Source organism: Oncorhynchus tshawytscha, linkage group LG08, assembly GCF_018296145.1.
Source record: "Oncorhynchus tshawytscha isolate Ot180627B linkage group LG08, Otsh_v2.0, whole genome shotgun sequence".
Lineage (NCBI taxonomy): Eukaryota > Metazoa > Chordata > Actinopteri > Salmoniformes > Salmonidae > Oncorhynchus > Oncorhynchus tshawytscha.
The window spans coordinates 36,325,737-36,346,371 of record NC_056436.1 but is presented as its reverse complement, the minus strand read 5'-3'; the positions used below and the strand labels follow the sequence as shown (position 1 = coordinate 36,346,371).

The 20,635-nt window shown below is 45.0% G+C and overlaps 1 protein-coding gene across 1 annotated transcript in view; it reads right to left on the bottom strand.

The window, feature by feature from the left end:
• Positions 1-20,635, bottom strand: part of LOC112256530 (transcription regulator protein BACH2) — a 46,881-nt gene that overhangs the window by 1,882 nt on the left and 24,364 nt on the right. Inside the window, exons 2-4 of the mRNA XM_024429846.2 lie at positions 17,586-17,867; positions 3,819-5,369; positions 100-306 (exon numbers count right to left, since the gene is read on the bottom strand). Of these exons, the coding sequence (XP_024285614.1) occupies positions 100-306; positions 3,819-5,369; positions 17,586-17,855 (2,028 nt within the window). The 5' untranslated portion in view covers positions 17,856-17,867. The remainder of the gene's footprint in view (positions 1-99; positions 307-3,818; positions 5,370-17,585; positions 17,868-20,635) is intronic.

The window sequence follows — 20,635 nt, the reverse complement described above, 5'->3', positions numbered from 1 at the left end:
CTCAAAATATTAAAAAAAACTGACAGTCCTACAAATGCTAACCGTAAAGATGAACCTTTTTATGATAAATAGACCTTCATGTTAAAACAATGTATGTACCAATTTGCGTATCTCCACCTCCAGGTTCTGGATGCAGTCTAGCTTCCTCTTGCGGCAGCGCTGGGCGGCGATGCGGTTCTTACTGCGCCGCCGGATGTCGTGAATGAACTCCAGCTGCTCTGAGGTCAGTTTGTGCATCTTTATCATGATCTGGAAGTCATTACGGGGAAGGTTGGTGATCTGATCCACCGGGAATGGAAGTTTGACCTGGCAGACAAATAACAAAATACAAAGAAGAATGCATTGGGGATGTACAGCAGGTTCTATCTTCTCTGGTGTACAATACAACACAACTTTATTGTGCATGTTACAGTGAACAACTGAAATGTGTCCTCTGCTCTAATTACTCAACTCCCCCAGATAACACACACACACACACACACACACACACACACACACACACATACACACACAGTTGAAAGAAGCCCAGGGTGTACCCACTCAGTCCACTAGGTGACACTGTCATTCTACCTATCGTAGATGGTCGTAGCCTGTACATGATGTTCCACTACATACACTACATGACCAAAAGTATGTGGACAAATGCTTGTCAAACATCTTATTCCAAAATCATGGGCATTAATATGGTGTTGGTTCCGACCTTTGCTGCTGTAACAGCCTACATTCTTCTGGGAAGGCTTTCCACTAGATGCAGGAACCTTGCTGCAAGGACTTGCTTCAATTCAGCCACAAGAGCATTAGTGAGGTCGGGCACTGATGTTGGGAAATTAGGCTCGCAGTCAGCATTCCAATTCATCCCAAAGGTGTTTGATGGGGTTGAGGTCAGGGATCTGTGCAAGCCAGTCAAGTTCTTACACAAAGATCTCAACAAACCATTTCTGTATGGACCTCGCTTTGTGCACAGGGGCATGTTCATGCTGACACAGGAAAGGGCCTTCCCCAAACTGTTGCCACAAAGTTGTAAGAACAGAATCGTCTAGAATGTTATTGTATGTTGTAAAGATTTCCCTTCACTGGAACTAATGGGCCTAGCCCGAACCATGAAAAACAGCCCGGGCCATTATTCCTCCTCCACCAAACTTTACAGTTGACACTATCCATTCGGGCAGGAAGTGTTCTCCCAGCACCTGCCAAACCCAGATTCGTACATCGGACTGCTAAATGGTGAAGCATGATTCATCACTCCAGAGATCGCGTTTCACTGCTCCAGGGTCCAATAGTGGCAAGCTTTGGCATTGAGCATGGTGAGCTTGTGCGGCTGCTCTGCCATGGAAACCTATTTCATTAAGCTCCCGATGAACAGTTCTTGTGCTGACGTTGCTTCCAGAGACAGTTTGGAACTTGGTAGTGAGTGTTGCAACCGACAGACAATTTTACATGCAACGCACTTCAGTACTAGGCGGTCCCATTCTGTGAGCTTGTGTGGCTGAGCCGTCGTTGCTCTTAGACTTTTCCACTTCACAATAACAGCATTTACAGTTGAACGGGGCAGCTCTAGCAGGGCAGAAATTTGACGAATTGACTTGTTGTAAAGGTGGCATCCTATGACGATGCCACGTTTAAAGTCACTAAACACTTCAGCAAGGCCATTCTAATGCCAATGTTTGTCTATGGAGATTGCATGGCTGTGTGCTCGATTTTATACACCTGCCAGCAACGGGTGTAGCTGAAATAGCCGTATCCACTCATTTGAAGGGGTGTCCGCATACTTATATAGTGTATTTGAAGCGCAGATATAAATCAATAGTTTATATTAGTCAAAAACAGTGGGAGGAAGATATTAATTTACTTCCAATTAACAGAAAGTACTTTGAAAAATACAGATTAGCTGATGTTCTCAAACTGATGTTTAAGATACAATAAAGTTCTCTCTGTTAACGTCATAAGGAACTCCTCCAATGTAAATAGTTGTCTGCATGATGTTCCCAATTGAAAGTCCTAGTATTCAGTGTTTAATGGGTCAGTATATGCTGTGTGACGTTTTGTCATGTCTCAGAGAGAGCTGGGGAGAGGCAGGGGACTTAGGGAGTGCTCGGTTTCAGCTGTGACCTTGGGGGAGGGGGGCTCTCTCTATCTCTCAGAGCTGGATAGACATCTATATATAGCCCCTCCACTCACACCAGTCCCATAACAAGGTTAGGATGACAGAGTGAGCTTCAGACACAGCCGTAAATCCTGTCCTTCTCTCTCTCTTGTTCTGGTTTCCATTTTTAACTCTGCCTCCCTCTATTCAGTTCATTACACCGCTCTGTGAGTGGGTCAGCGCTAAGAAGTAGGCCTCATCTGTTTCAACTGGTGTGTTTCTGTGTTATATGGGCCAGGTTCTGGGCCTGGTGCTCTGTCTCCAGGCAGGGGGCTCGCATAGTGGACTGTCCTAGTTAGGAGTGTCTAAACTGGGGGAGGGTGCCAGATGGTAGAGGGTACAGGGACACAACACCTTGTACCTGGCCACTGTGGATCCTGGGGTGTGTGTGTGTGTCTGTTCTGTCTGAGCTAAGTGTGTCAGCGCTGAGAACTGGTATGAGCATATGGACACACACACACTCCTCACCTCCCTTTCAGACTTGAGTGAGAAAAATCGCTAAAGCATCCACCCTCACTATGAACAGAATATCATTTTATTGCACTAATTAAAAAACGACACCTCTACGGAGCTATGTGACTGAGAGTTACTTCAATTTCCTTCCGTTCATCTAAAAAAAAAAACAGTGCCTAAAAAGTTGAATAATTCTATCCCTGTTTGTGTATTTTCAGCAGACATTCATTGTATTACATAAATCTCTTTCCCACGCACACCCGTTCCAACAGCCTCTGACTGACTGACTCATCACTGGTCCTGAAATAGGGACTTGAATCAAACGAGGACACTGATACAGATGAGTTAATAGAAGAAGCTGCTGTGTGTGTGTCTCTCAGAGAGGAGCTGAATGACAGGCTTCAGCCCACAGTGCAGCACAGGAGGAATCATCACATTTCTCTCCACACAGCAACATGAGAGACTGAGTGTGAGCTTAAACATTGCCATGGCAACCCCTGCGGTTCTCTTGATATCAAGGCAGTGTGAAGTCAAGGCAGTCAAGGTCTTATCCTCAAGAGGCTAGGCTGTGTGGATGGATGGTGTGTACCAGTATGGACAGTGTGTGTGTGTATGGATGGGCCATGACTATAGCTTTAGAGATGAATAGCATCACAGATGACTAGTACTGTTCTAAACTCTCCAGGCTCTTCTTCCGCAGAACAATGGTTGTCATACCAATAACCAGTCCATTCATTTACCACTGTCTCTCTGTCTCTTTCTGTGTCTTTTGTCTCCACCACTGCTTTCATAGCAGTTCATAAAGTGGAGTGATCGTAGCAACTTGTTCAGAAATGTTGCCCTTTTGGTTTAAAAAAGTATATTTCCAACCAATCAGAACATATTTGCCACAACCTACACTCTTAGTAAAAAGGTGCTATCTAGAACCTTAAAGGGTTCTTCGGCTGTCCCCATATGAGAACCCTTTGAAGAACCCTTTTTGGTTGCAGGTAGAACCCTTTTCGACAGAGGGTTCTACATGGAACCCAAAACAGTTCTACCTGGAACCAAAAATGGTTCTCCTATGGGGACAGCCGAAGAACCCTTTTGGAACCCTTTTTTCTAAGGGTGTAGTTCATCATTTTAGCCATAACACTAGTAATATCTTGACAGAGCAAACCAATTTCGAAACCCATCGTACAGATTGCAATTGTAATATAGAGTGTAGATGAAGTATTCTGACCTCAGGGCCTGGCTCTCTGGCAGGGCCGGACTCACTGTCTCCCTCTGAGAAGGACCCAGATTCATCACTGGAGTTGGCCCCGTACGAACGTTCACACTTGATCTTGGCACGGCCCTGAGAGAAAATGGCTTCCCCCACCACCATCCCACCGTGCTCCCTCTGCTCCCCCACCAGACAGCGAGCCAGGCCAGAGCCCGACACAGAGCATGGGGAGGAGGAGAACTCAAACTGGGGCATGTTGGAGGGCGAGTCCCCACTGCCCACGTCCTCCAGGTAAGAGAAAGATGAGCAGGAGCTTGAGGTGCGTGTGCGGGGCTCGCATGGAGGGGAGCGGGGGGAAATCTTTATGGGCAGAGGGCAGCTGGTCGTGGGTTGCGCTCGGCAGGCCACTGTCGGCAGGGGGTCCTGGAGGACCGTGGTGAGGGTGGTGGAGGAGGATAGGGGCGAGTAAGGCTGGCGGCAGGGGAAGGACTGACTAACACCTGTCCACAGGGATTTTGATGTGATCTCCAACAGATCTTTTTCCAGAGACTTCCGGTCGCAGTAGGATTGAGACGGTGTTCCCAGGCGGTCGCACACTCCAGAGGAGAAGATGACGCTGCTACGGCGATCCAACTCTACTTCCTGCTTGCTGAGACCATCTGAGGGCAGAGGTTGCATAGTCACACCATCCACAGACAAATGCACTGTCCCTGCAGACCCCGCCCTGAGGTCCCTTCCACCCTCACCTTGAAATGCCCCCCTGTTCCTGTCCCTATCCCTGTTATGGGCTAATGAGCGTTCGTTGTTCAGTAGCTGCTGGGTGAGAGGAGTGGTAGGTAGAGTGCTGTCTGGGTTACTGAGACCCAGGAGGCCCCTCTGGAGGTAGGAGCTCAGGCAGGATGGTGAGCCTCTGCTGGGGGGACGCTCTGAGGGCTCCGGCCACATCTCCATCTCCAGGACATCCTGGCTGTCCTCTGACAGTCCTGGGGGACTCCCCTCTTCCTCGCCCCAGGAGCGGGGTTCCTCTTTGATTCTGGAGGGGGAGAGGGGGTGAGGTTGTCCCCCTTGACGGGTGCTGCTGGTCTCTGAGAGAGGGCCTGGCGAGGTTGAGGTATGGCAGTGTGACGAGGAGGCTGAGGTGACGCTGTCATCGTCGTCATTCTCTCCGCTGTGCTTGGCGCAGGCCTGCTGGTACTTCCTGTATTTGGGGCATCGTGGGAGGTCAGAGGTCAGGCTACTGGTGAGGGACGTGAGGGTTGAGTGATTGGGCCGCCGCCTCGTCGCTGAGGATGACGTCACTCTGAGCTTCTCCGACGATGCGGAACCACCACTACCGTCCATCTCTGTGATGAGGTCATCGGTGTGCTCCCTGCGGCAGAGAAGGCCATTGTTGTGATCAGCGGTGTCGCTGTGCAGCTGGGCCTGCAGAAAGCGGAAGCAGGAGTCCTCTAGGTTGTGAACGCCCAGGAAGTCAGCACAGCGGATCACCTCATGGATGTTCTCTTTGCTCAGAACCAGCTTGGCTGTGTAGGCAAACTGTAGCAGCGGGGCAAACCCCCTGGCTGTGACCTGGTTAGGGGAGGAAAAGAGGAAACGCAGTGTTAACATCTATTGTGTTGTTATTGGTCCTGGGGATTTTGTGTGGGGAGAAAGCTGCTGCATACAATGCTTACACACAGGCAAACAAAACCTGCAGTGTGGACTACCCATTCGTGTTGTTATTTAGACATTTTTACGAGAGAGAGAAAGAGATAGAGAGAGAGAACATCGTTACAACACTGTATATAGACATAATATGACATTTTAAATTTCTTTATTAATTTGGAACTTCTGTGAGTGTAATGTTTCACTTTTGTTTATTAACTACTTCACATGCTTTGGCAATGTTAACATATGTTTTCCACACCAATAAAGCCCTTGAATTGAATTGAATTGAATAGAGAGAGAGAGAGAGAGAGAGAGAGAGAGAGAGAGAGAGAACTAACTGGAGCACATCACCAGCATGTCTTTACCTCCACACCTCCCCACTACTCCACCATCATCCCAAAAAATTCCTGGGGGCTCGTCCTTGTCTGAAGGTGAACGTCACCCAACCTTAAAATATGTCTCTCCCTCCCTTGTCGTCTTCTCCCCCTTCAGCTCGCTATCTCTCCCCTCCACTTTAGCACCTCCTAGCACCTTCCTCTTCCCCTCTTTTCCCCCTCCTAGCTCCCCCTATCTTCTCCTGCCCCTCATCATCTCTTGTTCTCTCTCATAGTAGCTGATAGCCAGCAGGCCTGGTGTGTGTGTGAGCGTGCAGCGTGTGCGTACCTGAATATGTGTGTGTGTCTGAGTGTGCCTGTGTGTGTCTGTGTCTGTTTATGTGTGTGTGTGTGTGTGGGGGGGGGGAAGAGTGCTGAGTGTTCTGAGGCTCTGTTTTCAGCTAGCGTCAGCAGCTGCCTCCTATGCCTGCATAAGCATGTCTTTATGAACCCACAAAAGCATGTCTTCATGAACACACAGAAGCATGTCTTCATGAACCCACAGAAGCATGTCTTTATGAACACACAGAAGCATGTCTTCATGAACCCACAGAAGCATGTCTTCATGAACACACAGAAGCATGTCTTCATGAACCCACAGAAGCATGTCTTTATGAACACACAGAAGCATGTCTTTATGAACACACAGAAGCCAGGCGAGTTACCTTTAATGTTACTACCATCCTTCCAAATAAAGGCAGGGAAAGAAAGAGGGAAAACTAAATGAGAGACAACGGAGAGAGCGAGAGAGAGGAAGAGATAGAGAGAGACACTACAAAGCAAAAAGGAGGCAAGCGAAAGGATGGATAGAGAGAAAATTAGTGTGAGTGAGAAAAATAGAAAATTCACACTACAAAGGATAAAGGAGACGAGAGAGGGAGAGAGAGGACGTCTGGTGAGAAAGAGAAGAGAGAGATGTGGAAAATAAGCCATTCGGTCGCTTGAGCAAATACTGTCTGGCCGACCTCGCGGTTGTACATGACGAACCAAAGTATATATCAATTATCTTCAATAATAATGGTCCAATAATTGCACTATTTTAAAACCTGTAGTGAAACCTGTGCAGAAGTTCGGGATATGGTTTGGGTTATGCAAGTACAAAGTGTGCATGCGCAAAACCACAAGTGGGCAGTTGATAACAATCCCTAACTCAATCTTCCTGGGCCCGTACAACGGGAAGATCCCATACCCTAGACAGACCCCTCGATGTTACATCTCCCAGAGGCTGGACCATCAGGGAGATGTTGGAGTGTTGGAGACGTGGAGACCCTGAGTCTCCAAGCATGTGCACCCTGTGTGCAAACGAGGCCCACGACTTCTTCATGTGTCCCCCAGTCTTATGTCTACAAATCAAATCAAATCAAATGGTATTGGTGACATACACACAGCAGATGTTATTGCGAGTGTAGCGAAATGCTTGTGCTTCTAGTTCCGACAGTGCAGTAAAATCATCAATCTAACAATTCCACAACAACTACCTAATACATACAAATCTGAGTAAAGGGATGGAATAAGAAAATGTACATGTAAATGTATGGATGAGCTATGACAGAGTGGCATAGGCAAGACACAATAGATGGTATAAAATACGGTATATACATATGGGATGAGTAATGCAAGATATGTAAACATCATTATTAAAGTGGCATTAATAAAGTGACTAGTGATCCATTTGTTAAGAGTGGCCAATGATTTCAAGTCTGTATGTAGGCAGCAGCCTCTATGTGTTAGTGATGTCTGTTTAACAGTCTGATGGCCTTGAGATAGAAGCTGTTTTTCCGTCTCTCGGTCCCAGCTTTGTGTACCTGTACTGACCTAGCCTTCTGGATGGTAGCGGGGTGAACAGGCAGTGGCTCAGGTGATTGTTTTTGGCCTTCCTGTGACATCGGGTGCTGTAGTTGTCCTGGAGGGCAGGTAGTTTGCCCCCGGTGATGCGTTGTGCAGACTGCACCATCCTCTGGAGAGCCGTGCGGTTGTAGGCGGTGCAGTTGCCGTACCAGGCGGTGATACAGCCCGACAGGATGCTCTCGATTGTGCATCTGTAAAAGTTTGTGAGGGTTTTAGGTGACGAGACAAATTTCTTCAGCCTCCTGAGGTAAAAGAGCCGCTGTTGTGCCTTCTTCACCACACTGCATGTGTGGGTGGACCATTTCAGTTTGTATGTGATGTGTACGCTGAGGAAGCTAAAACTTTACATCTTCTCTACTGCTGTCCCGTCGATGTGGATAGCGGGGTGCTTCTTCTGCTGTTTCCTGAAGCCCACGATCCTTTCCTTTTTTCAAGTTTTGTTGACTTTGTGTGAGAGGTTGTTTTCCTGACACCACACTCCGAGTTCCCTCACCTCCTCCCTATTGGCTGTCTCGTCGTTGTTGGTGATCAAGCCTACTACTGTTGTGTCGTCTGCAAACGTGATGATCGAGTTGGAGGCGTGCATGGCCATGCAGTCATGGGTGAACAGGGAGTACAGGAGGGGGCTGAGCACGCACCCTTGTGGGGCCCCAGTATTGAGGATCAGCGAAGTGGAGATGTTGTTTCCTACCTTCACCACCTGGGGGCGGCCCGTCAGGAAGTCCAGGACCCAATCGCACAGGGCAGGGTTGAGACCCAGGGCCTCAAGCTTAATGATGAGCTTGGAGGGTACTATGGTGTTAAATGCTGAGCTGTAGTCAATTAACAGCATTCTTACATAGGTATTCCTATCCAGATGGGATAGGGCAGTGTGCAGTGTGATGATGATTGCATCGTCTGTGGACCTATTGGGGCAATATGCATATTGCAGTGGGTCTAGGGTGACAGGTAAGGTGGAGGTGATATGATCCTTGACTAGTCTCTAAGCACTTTATGACAGAAGTGAGTGCTATGGGGCGATAGTCATTCAGTTCAGTTACCTTTGGAACAATGGTAGCCATCTTCAAGCACTTCTGGACAGCAGACTGGGATAGGGAGCGATTGAATATGTCCGTAAACACACCAGCCAGCTGTTCTGCACATCCTCTAAGGACGCGGCTAGGGATGCCGTCTGACTTGTAAGGGTTAACATGTTGTCTTACTCACGTCGGCCATGGAGAAGGAGAGCCCGCAGTCCTTGGTAGCGGGCCGCGTCAGTGGCACTGTGTTATCCTCAAAGCGGGCAAAGAAGGTGTTTAGTTTATCTGGAAGCAAGACGTTGGTGTCCGTGACGTGGCTGGTTTTCTTTTTGTAGTCCATGATTGTCTGTAGACCCTGCCACATACGTCTCGTGTCTAAGCCATTGAATTGCGACTCCACTTTGTCCCTATACTGACATTTTGCTTGTTTGATTGCCTTGCGGAGGGAATAACTACACTGTTTGTATCCGGCCATATTCCCTGTCATCTTTCCATTGGTAAATGCGGTAGTTCGCGCTTTCAGTTTTGCATGAATTCCGCCATCTATCCACAGTTTCTGGTTAGGGTAGGTTTTAGTAGTCACAGTGGGTACAACATCTGCTATGCACTTCCTTATAAACTCACTCACCGAATCAGTGTATAAATCTATATTATATATCCCAGTCTGTGTGATTAAAACAATCTCGAAGCGTGGATTCCGATTGGTCAGACCAGCATTGAATGGTCCTTGTCACGGGTACATCCTGTTTGAGTTTCTGCCTATAGGAGGGCAGAAGCAAAATGGAGTCGTGGTCAGATTTGCCAAACAGAGGGCGGAGGAGGACCTTGTATGCATCACGGCAGCTAGAGAAACAGTGATCCAGTGTTTTGCCAGCCAAGGTACTACAATCAATATGCTGATAGAATTTAGGTAGCCGTGTTCTCAAATTTACTTTGTTGAAGGGGGATATACAGGGTTGTGACGATAACCGACAAGAATTATCTTGGGAGATAATACGGTCGGCATTTGATTGTAAGGAATTCTAGGTGAGGTGAACAGAAGGACTTGAGTTCCTTTATGTTGTTACAATTACACCATGAGTTGTTAATCATGAAACATACACGCCCTTGTTCTTCCCGGAGAGATGTTTATTCCAGTCGGCGCAATGCACAAAGAATCCCGGTGGCTGTACAGACTCTGACAGCATGTCCCCAGAGAGCAATGTTTCCGTGAAACAGAGTATGTTACAATCCCGGATGTCTCCCAGGAAAGTAACCCTTGCACTAATTTAATCTGCCTTGTTATCTAGAGACTGGACATAGGCGAGTAATATACTCGAATGCGGTGGGGGGTGCGCCTCCGAAGTCTGACCAGAAGGCTGCTCTGTCTACCTCTTCTGTGGCAACATTGTTTCGGGTCAGCCTCTGGAATCAGTTTGAATGCCTTAGGTTGTTCGAGCAAAGGATCCGCTTCGGGAAAGTCCTATTCCTGGTTGTAGTGCTGGTAAGTTGACTTTGCTCTGATATCCAATAGTTCTTCCCGGCTGTTTGTAATAACACTTAAGATTTTCTGGGCTAACAATGTAAGAAATAATACATTAAAAAAACTAAATACTGCATCGTTTCCCAAGGCCTAGAAGCGAGGCGACCCTCTCTGTCGGCGCCATCTTTCTATTGTCCCCAATACAGCCCAGGGGAAGAGCTGGGAGAGGAGAGAGAGCGAGAGATAGGGCCACCGACCCCAACAGTGAGTTCCATCCCCCACACCACGACAGAGCGCGAGGTCACCACTACAGGTTCAAGCGCAGCTTAGAGGCAGATGCTAGTGAATGAGAGAGAAGCAGAGGGAGCTGAATCCAAAAGTTAGGGCGGCCAGATCTCAGAGGTGTAGGTGTAGAGGGAGCTGAAAGTGTAAACGAGAGTATCCAGTACCCAAGTCCAGCTGCAGTGAGAGTGAGAAAGAAGAGTCCTTTGAGGAGATGAGCGAGTCAGACTTTAGTATTAATTCTGCGACCCCCGAAAGGGAGAGAGAGATGACAATGAATCCCGTCCCCCCCTGCCCACATTCTCTCTGCTCCCTTCCCCACCAGAGTTAGTTCCCCCCACCACTCAAGCAGGTTCAAAATAAAGTTGAGAAACCAAGTCCCCAGTAGAAGGTAAGCAAATCATCTAAAAGAATACCAGACTTTGCAAACATTGATTATTTAATATTGGACTGCTACTTTAGAGGAATGAAAATAAGAGCGATAAATGTATACATGTATATATATATATAAATGTATATATTATTTACGAAACTAGGGGCTATTTATGTGTGAGATATTCAGTAATTATATGTAGGGATTTGAATACTCTGACGGAACCTAATGATGGGGTATCTCAGACAATTTCAGACATTTAAATATTAACTGGAACAGTCTTTTGAACAAAACTATCAATAAAGTGATTTCTGATGAATTATATAGTGGTGAAGTGGCATACCGCAACCTGACCCCTGCAAAAACAAAATAATTTATTAACAATTCTACTCTGTGCACTACTGTCAAAACATTTCAGAGATACTGCCTGGGTGATTTCAGTACGACAGATAGTTATCAATATTAGTTATTTATTGTGTAGGCTGCTAAATGGTTTTATTTAACCTTAATTTATTTATTTTATTTAACCTTTATTTAACTAGGCTAGCCAGTTAACAACACATTCTTATTTACAATGACGGGCTACCAAGAGGCAAAAGGCCTCCTGCTGGGGCGGGGGCCTGGGATTTAATTTTTTTAATTAAATACAATATAAATATAGGACAAAACACACATCACAAAAGAGAGTCAACACAACACTACATAAAGAGAGAGCTAAGACAACAACAGCACAAAACACGGTACAAACTTTATTGGGCACAGACAACAGCACAAAGGGCAAGAAGGTAGAGACAACAATACATCACACTAAGCAGCCACACCTGTCAGTAAGAGTGTCCATGATTGAGTATTTGAATGAAGAGATTGAGATAAAACTGTCCAGTTTGAGTGTTTGCTCCAGCTCGTTCCAGTAGCTAGCTGCAGCGAACTGAAAAGAGGATCGACCCAGGAATGTGTGTGCTTTGGGAACCTTTCACAGAATGTGACTGGCAGAATGGCTGTTGTATGTGGATGATAAGGGCTGCAGTAGATATCTCAGATAGAAGGAAGTGAGGCCTAAGAGGGTTTTATAAATAAGCATCAACCAGTGGGCATTGCAACAGGTATAGAGAGATGACCAGTTTACAGAGGAGTATAGGTGCAGTGATGTGTCCTATAAGGAGCATTGGTGGCAAATCTGACAGCCGAATGTTAAAGAACATCTAGCTGCTCGAGAGCACCCTTACCTGCCGATCTATAAATTAAGTCTCCGTAATCTAGCATGGGTAGGATGGTCATCTGAATTAGGGTTAGTTGGGCAGCTGGGGCGAAAGAGGAGCAATTACAATAGTAGGAAACCAAGTCTAGATTTAAATTTAGCCTGCAGCTTTGTTATGTGCTGAGAGAAGGACAGTGCACCGTCTAGCCACACTCCCAAGTACTTGTATGAGGTGACTACCTCAAGCTCTAAACTCTCAGAGGTAGTAATAACACCTGTGGGAAGATGGGCATTCTTCTTACCAAACCACATGACCATTGTTTTGGAGGTGTTCAGAACAAGGTTAAGGGTAGAGAAAGCTTGTTGGGCATTAAGAATGCTTTGTGGTAGAGCATTTGACACAGAATCTGGGGAGGGGCCAGCTGAGTATAAAACCGTCTCACCTGCATATAAATGGATTGGAGAGCTTCCTACTGCCTGAACTATGTTGTTGACGTAAATTTAGAAGAGCGTGCGGCCTAGGATTGAGCCTTGGGGCACTCCCTTGGTGACAGGCAGTGGCTGAGACAGCAGAATTTCTGACTTTCTACACTCCACTAGTTAGCAAACAAGGGCAAAGGCCCCTCAGAGACACCAATACTCCTTAGCCGGCCCACAAGAATGGAATGGTCTACCGTATCAAAATCCTTGGCCAAGTCTATAAAAATAGCAGCACAATATTGCTTAGAATCAAGTGCAATGGTGACATCATTGAGGACCTTTAAGGTTACACATCCATAACCTGAGCGGAAACAAGATTGCATACCTGAGAGAATACTATAGACATCAAGAAAGCCAGTCAGTTGATTATTTACAAGTTTTTCCAAAACTTTTGATAAACTGGGTAAAATAGAAATAGGCCTATAACAGTTAGGATCAGCTTGATCTCCCCCTTTAAATAAAGGACCACACGTGGCTGCCTTCCAAGCAATGGGAACCTCCCCAGAAAGGAGAGACAGGTTAAAAAGGGCAGAGATAGGCTTGGCGATGAGAGGGGCAGCAACCTTAAAGAAGAAAGGGTCTGAACCATCTGACCAAGATGGTTTTTTGGGGTCAAGTTTAAGGAGCTCCTACAGCACCTTGGACTCAGTGACTGCCTGCAGGGAGAAACTTTGTAGCGGGGCAGGGGAAAAAGAGGGAGAACCATTGGGGATAGTCGCATTAGAAGGGGTGGGAAATTAGGAAATGTTGGATTGGCAAGGAGGCATGGCTGAATCAAATAGGAATCCTGACATGAAGTGGTGATTAAAGAGCTTAGCCATGTGCTTATTGTCAGTAACAACCACATCATCAACATTAAGAGACATGGGCAGCTGTGAGGAGGAGGGTTTATTCTACAGGTTTTTAACCGTTTTCCAGAACTTCTTGGGGTTAGACCCACAGAGAGAAAACTGCTCCATAAAGTAACTAACTTTGGTCTTCCCGGATAGCCTGAGTGCACTTATTTCTCATTTGCCTGAACGATAGTCAGTCAGCCTGAGTATGCGTGTGCTGGGTCTTTCAACAAATGCAATTATTGAGGTGGAGTAACTCTGCTGTAACGAATGCGCTGAGAGTCAGGATGCAAGTTCAGGGAGTGTTTAAATAAATAAAATAAACACGAAACGCAAACAACGCACCGACATGAAAACAGAGTCAATAACACCTGAGGAAAGAACCAAGGGGAGTGACAGATATAGGTAATATAATCAAGGAGGTGATGGAGTCCAGGTGAGTGTCATGAGGCGCAGGCGGGCGAGACGATGGTGACAGGTGTGCGGGATAATCAGTAGCCTGATGACCAAGAGGCTGGAGAGGGAGTATACGTGACATCTGCAAGATCATGGTCGAACCAGGGGATGAACCTGTTTTTAATTCAAATTGACTTTATGGGGGCGTGTCTGTGAACAATACCACTGAAAATGTCAAAAAAGAAGGTTCAAGCGTCTTCGAGGGGGGTCAAGCTGATTCTATACCATTTAACATAGGCCAGTTCATGAAGGAAGGCTTGCTCATTATTATTTTTTTAGCAATCGTCTATGACAAATCAGGACAGGTCGTTTCAAAGAGGAGCCATTACAAACACAGGCTGTAAAACAGTGATCACAAAGGTCATTACAAAAAACAACAAACTGATACCTATCAGGATTATTTGTGAGGATAACTTCGGGGAGAGTAGCCTTTTCTGGGTGTTTGGTGTCATACAGTGCCTTGCGAAAGTATTCGGCCCCCTTGAACTTTGCGACCTTTTGCCACATTTCAGGCTTCAAACATAAAAATATAAAACTGTATTTTTTTGTGAAGAATCAACAACAAGTGGGACACAATCATGAAGTGCAACGACATTTATTGGATATTTCAAACTTTTTTAACAAATCAAAAACTGAAAAATTGGGCGTGCAAAATTATTCAGCCCCTTTACTTTCAGTGCAGCAAACTCTCTCCAGAAGTTCAGTGAGGATCTCTGAATGATCCAATGTTGACCTAAATGACTAATGATGATAAATACAATCCACCTGTGTGTAATCAAGTCTCCGTATAAATGCACCTGCACTGTGATAGTCTCAGAGGTCCGTTAAAAGCGCAGAGAGCATCATGAAGAACAAGGAACACACCAGGCAGGTCCGAGATACTGTTGTGAAGAAGTTTAAAGCCGGATTTGGATACAAAAAGATTTCCCAAGCTTTAAACATCCCAAGGAGCACTGTGCAAGCGATAATATTGAAATGGAAGGAGTATCAGACCACTGCAAATCTACCAAGACCTGGCCGTCCCTCTAAACTTTCAGCTCATACAAGGAGAAGACTGATCAGAGATGCAGCCAAGAGGCCCATCACTCTGGATGAACTGCAGAGATCTACAGCTGAGGTGGGAGACTCTGTCCATAGGACAACAATCAGTCGTATATTGCACAAATCTGGCCTTTATGGAAGAGTGGCAAGAAGAAAGCCATTTCTTAAAGATATCCATAAAAAGTGTTGTTTAAAGTTTGCCACAAGCCACCTGGGAGACACACCAAACATGTGGAAGAAGGTGCTCTGGTCAGATGAAACCAAAATGTAACTATTTGGCAACAATGCAAAACGTTATGTTTGGCGTAAAAGCAACACAGCTCATCACCCTGAACACACCATCCCCACTGTCAAACATGGTGGTGGCAGCATCATGGTTTGGGCCTGCTTTTCTTCAGCAGGGACAGGGAAGATGGTTAAAATTGATGGGAAGATGGATGGAGCCAAATACAGGACCATTCTGGAAGAAAACCTGATGGAGTCTGCAAAAGACCTGAGTCTGGGATGGAGATTTGTCTTCCAACAAGACAATGATCCAAAACATAAAGCAAAATCTATAATGGAATGGTTCAAAAATAAACATATCCAGGTGTTAGAATGGCCAAGTCAAAGTCCAGACCTGAATCCAATCGAGAATCTGTGGAAAGAACTGAAAACTGCTGTTCAGAAAATCTCTCCATCGAACCTCAAGGCACTGTACCTTGCGGTATTGGTAATAATTTAAGAAAGATTTAGGGAGTCCCATTGCTTCAGGACTTGGTCAGTTGGTTTAAGCATGTCCCAATTTAGGTCACCAAGCAAGACAAATTCAGACTTAGTGTAAGGGGTCAGGAGAGAGCTTAGGGCAGGTAGGGTACAGGCCGGTGCTGATGGAGGACGATGGCACCCAGCAACAGTCAACAAAGGGCTATTTGAAAGTTTAATGCTTAAAACCAGCAAATCAAATTGTTTTGGGACTGAAGGTGATCCTTGGTAAATATTGCCACTCCCCCACCTTTGGAAGATCTGTCTTGCCGAAAAAGGTTATAACCAGAAAAGTTAACATCAGTTTTCAAAACACTCTTCCTTAACCATGTCTCAGTAATGACCAACACATCTGGATTGGAGCTGTGAATCCACACTTTCAATTGATCCATTTTAGGTAACGTGCAGAAAACCCAGGCTTTTATGAGAGCAGAAATCAGTGAAGCAGATATCAGAGCACAAGTCAGAATTGGGGCTAGCAACAGTAGATGTACATGCACATTTCCAGATATCATCAACAGTAATACAATCAAGGCATGGCAGAGGACAGGGATAGATCTGCAGTGCTGATTTATGACATCTGAATGTGCCTCAGATGGCAACAAGATCCTATTGTACAGCAATTTCATCAGCTAACATGTTCACAAAGACGGCGAGAGGTGGTTAGAATAGGATGGGAGGCCAATTAGGCAGGTCAGTTTAGAACAATGAGTGCCAGAGTTAGGAATTGTGTGTGCTGTGTGTTTGTGTGTTGCGTTTGTGCACATGTTCATTTGCATGTGTGCATATATGGACCTGTGTGTCACCATTTTAATTGTATGACTTAATTTGCCCTTTTTCCTTTGAAAACAATGACCAGTGCGTGCTGCAGTACAGTGGAGTTGTTTTGTCAAAAGTGAATTGTGTCCTATGCCTAATTGTCATGATGAAGAGAATTTAGAAAACCTTTAAGTTTTTTTTTTAACCTTTAAACCTGAAATACTACAGAAGTAAAGAAATAGCGGATCTGATGAGAATGATCGTGTTTGATGTATGTATAAATCCCAAGTCAAGGTGTCTTCGATATTTACGTGGATTACATTACTAAAGAAGTATGGTGGAGAATATTATGCATTGACATTACTTAACAAATATTGTGGACAATAATATGCATTATGAACAGTACAATGTGAAAGACAAGATGTCTATGAGACTATAAAACAACATTATTGTTCAAACACTATTTATTTATTTTACAAACCAAAATTAAACTTAAAAACAAGAAGAAAAAAACATCTCTGTGGAAAGTATTACATCTGTAAACCATGCTATGTAATTATGAACTTAAATGTATTGATGTGAAAGTTGATTTGTATTCAGGTGAATTATTTATGATTGAAAAATGTGTAAAAACTTGAATAAAGATATATATTTTTTAAACAAACCAAAACTGAAATAAGCCATGCTTTCTAGTCATTAGAGGATGGATTTTGACATGTGAAGTGGTTCAGTCGTTGATAGTGATTACTATATGAGGTAGAGTCAAATAGATAATCAAATTGACAGATCTAGGACATTATATGCTAATGGCAGCCACTGGGATGTGGGCCGGGGCTGTTCCGCCCGCAATTAGATATAGCGGCGGAAAGATAACGTATCACTGATTCCAAACATTCACACAGGGTTTTCAGGAATCCTTCCAACACTAGGTAAACAAGCTATTGGAATGCTTCAGTGTGACACCTGAGCAAGCTACTCGGCCGCCTCCCTGTCTCTATCTGACTCTCTCTCTCTCTGACTCACACAGACACAAAAGATCATGAATTTTGAGTACTCAATAAGTCTAGATTCTCTCTCTCTCTCTTTGACTGACACTTCATTTTTACCACTCTATTGCAGGTATCTGAATGTAATGGAAGGGCTGTGTAATAATACATTGTAACAGTATAAAACGGCCACGCCCAGGGGTGCATAAAGTCTTTCAAGTCAAGTTATTAGCGCTTTCTAAGGGCTGTTAGACATACATGTACATGATTGGTCATTGCCCACCTTGTCAGACAGGCTGATGATTGGCTCCTGCTCGGGGTGTGTGTGTCCCAGCAGCACCTGTAGGAAGTATCTGCTGCTGGCTGCCAGGACGGCCCTGTGGGCCCTGATCTCCGTCCCCTCCACCACCACCGTCACATCACACAGGATGTCCTGCCGCCGCTGGTCCTCCAGACTCAGCAGCACGTTGGCACAGTGCACCGTCGACTCATACACGTACATGGGAGCATCCCCGGACCTGACGTGGGCATGAGCCCCCTCATCCGCAGACATCCTGCTCACGTCCTGCAGAGAACACAACACACAGACAAGATGTTTGTTGGATACACAGTCAATGGACCCAAAGGATGCAAAGGACCTCATTTCTCGGAGGTTTCTTTTTTTCTTTCTTTCTTCTACAAATATGGAGAACAGAAAACGCTGTCTCTCTCCTCCATACACGTACAAACGTGCCCACGTGCATGCACGCACAAGCGCACAAACTTTCATTCTGTTCAGGTGTTCAGTTAGACGGGGGACATACCACAGTAATGACATACCTCAAATGTGTTTTTATCACCTCTTCGCCACTAGCTTCAACAGAGAATCCTGGATTCAACACCTCTGCAGGACAAACCTGACATACATCCCGTGATTTTCCTAATAGGATACACATGTAGTCTCTGGACTAGTCTCTCTTGACCCACATTCATAGCTCAGACGGTCATGGCGATTTGAGATTACTAGCCTACAACACAAACAGCATTATCTTGTTGTGCTGATACCTAGGAAAGGACAACGATGACATTAGTTAAGGGCTCTAGCGCGCTACAGACAACAATGATTGAGCGTTAATTGTAAAAAATAAAAAATGTAAAGCACATTGGAAATCATATGATGTGACAATAAAAACATCGAAAATAAATACGTTAGTTGCAGGAAGTCTAAGGTAGCGTCACTCAGTATGGTTCCACATTGATTCAAAGTGGTTCAATGCGGAGGCATGTTTCATTGTGCTCATCTCAACACTGGAGCACTTAAAGCTCCTGCAGCCCTACAGACAGCTGAGGCTGCAGTCTGTCTATTTGAGCCCAGGAGTGTGTGGTGTGTGTGTGGACTCATCATGCTTGGAGGGGTTTCTTTCTGCTGAGTCACGGTGTTTTAATGTGCAGAGCCTGGAGCCAGGGGCCTGCTGCAGAGGAACAGACTCCAGGGGGGGAATCTTCTCAGAATTCTAAATCGTCTACTATTTGCCCTCAGGTTACCTTTATGACTAGGGGAGAAAAGGCTCACAGTAGCATCATAATATTCCCTTTCTTTGTAGCTCGATAAATAAACGGTGATGCTTGCAAACACTGTTAATAAGCCACTTTGGTGTCCCTCTCCTCATAATATTTGAGTTATTTCAGAATAAACATTTCGGCATTGATATTTTCCCCCTTGTCAAAATACTGTATCTTTCTATAGCCGTGTTGACTAGTACTATTACAGTAATACGCGTGATGCCATTAATTGGTCTTGATTGAACAGATTGATTGCCCTAGTCCATAGATGATTTCATTCGTAGTCTCTGTGAGCTAAGCAGGCCAGCAGTAGAACAGAACCATGTTCTCTTGTTAACGGTTTGAATAATGTAGAGGACAAAACAACAAGGAGGACAAAAACAGACAAAGAGCTTGTTCCCTTTCCATGGCCTAATCTTCCACACCTTCCATCTCTCTCTGCTGCATCTACAGGACAACCACAACCTTCCCTCGTTATCTTTAATACACCGATATGTCTATGGAAATGAGCCATAACTTCAAACCAGTGTCAATACCCTTACAATACCTTGCGAATTAGACTAGCAACCACATGACGTACCTTTGTAAATTAGACAAGCTATCGTTCTTATGTTTGACACTTGATCTTCAAAGTCCAATTCATTAACTCACCAATAACACCAGATGAATATTTTAAAAAACAGTCTGTTTCTGTAAACAAGCCGTTGCAGGTCGTTTCATCATGTTGTCTGTTGTGTGTGGATGACATATTTCGACATCATATTTGTCTGCCAGACAGACAGCTTCAAGACAGACAGGCAGCTAACTGTATAATCATTACTCCAGGCTTCTGGGAGTCCAACTGTTAATGCTTGACGAGAGCCAGGGGAGGAGAGCATATCCCCCTGCTCACCCCTCCTTCTCATCCCTTCTCGTTCCACTCTCAGCATGTCACAGTTCTGGGATCATATTGGAAATAATTGAGCTTTGACTGGTTCAGACTGAGGGTAGAGCTAGTTGGGTGAAATAAACAGGACGTGAATTGAGGTTGGCGGGGTATACACAGTATAGAAAGTGCTGTAGGACTGTTTTGCCTTGATGTGCGCGTAGGTGACTACATTGTGATAGGCTACAGTGTACACGGAGGTTGCGTAGGCAAAATCAGACATCAACTCAGAGATCAATATCAGTTGTCATTTTAGAGTACAACAGACTAACAAAGAGGAAGAGAATTCGTCTTTCAGAATGAAATAATCAGCTATTATCATGAGCAACGACTCAGTGAGGAACTGTGTGTGTATATGTGCATGTGTGTGCGTGAGTGTGACATTATAAAGGCAATGAACAAACACATTAACAAAGGGCACAGTGGGAGGGTCTCCCTAAGTCTCCTTTGTAGATGACTTGATGAAGCTGTACAGTATCAGTGACAAACAATTAACAATTCAATATTGAACAGCTCCTCTGGGTCTCACTGTCTCTGCCTTCTGTTCAAATGAACAAGCTCAGCACTAGATAGCACAGCTGTGATAGGCACTTACCTAACTTCATTGTTGAAGTATAAAAACATTAGTTACCAAATCCGTTCACAGTGTTGGTTAACTCCTGAGCTTCCTCGGGTGTCCACCGAATTAAGTAAATCCGCTTTTAGTTTTAACGCACCTCACTGCTGGAACGATTTACAAAACTCATTACAATTGCCACTAGGGCAAAGTATTGATTGAGGTCCTTGTAGCTGAGAAATGTCATTGTTTTTCTTATAAAATTGTACATTGTATTGATCGCTGTTTTGTTTCATATCGTATTTTGGAT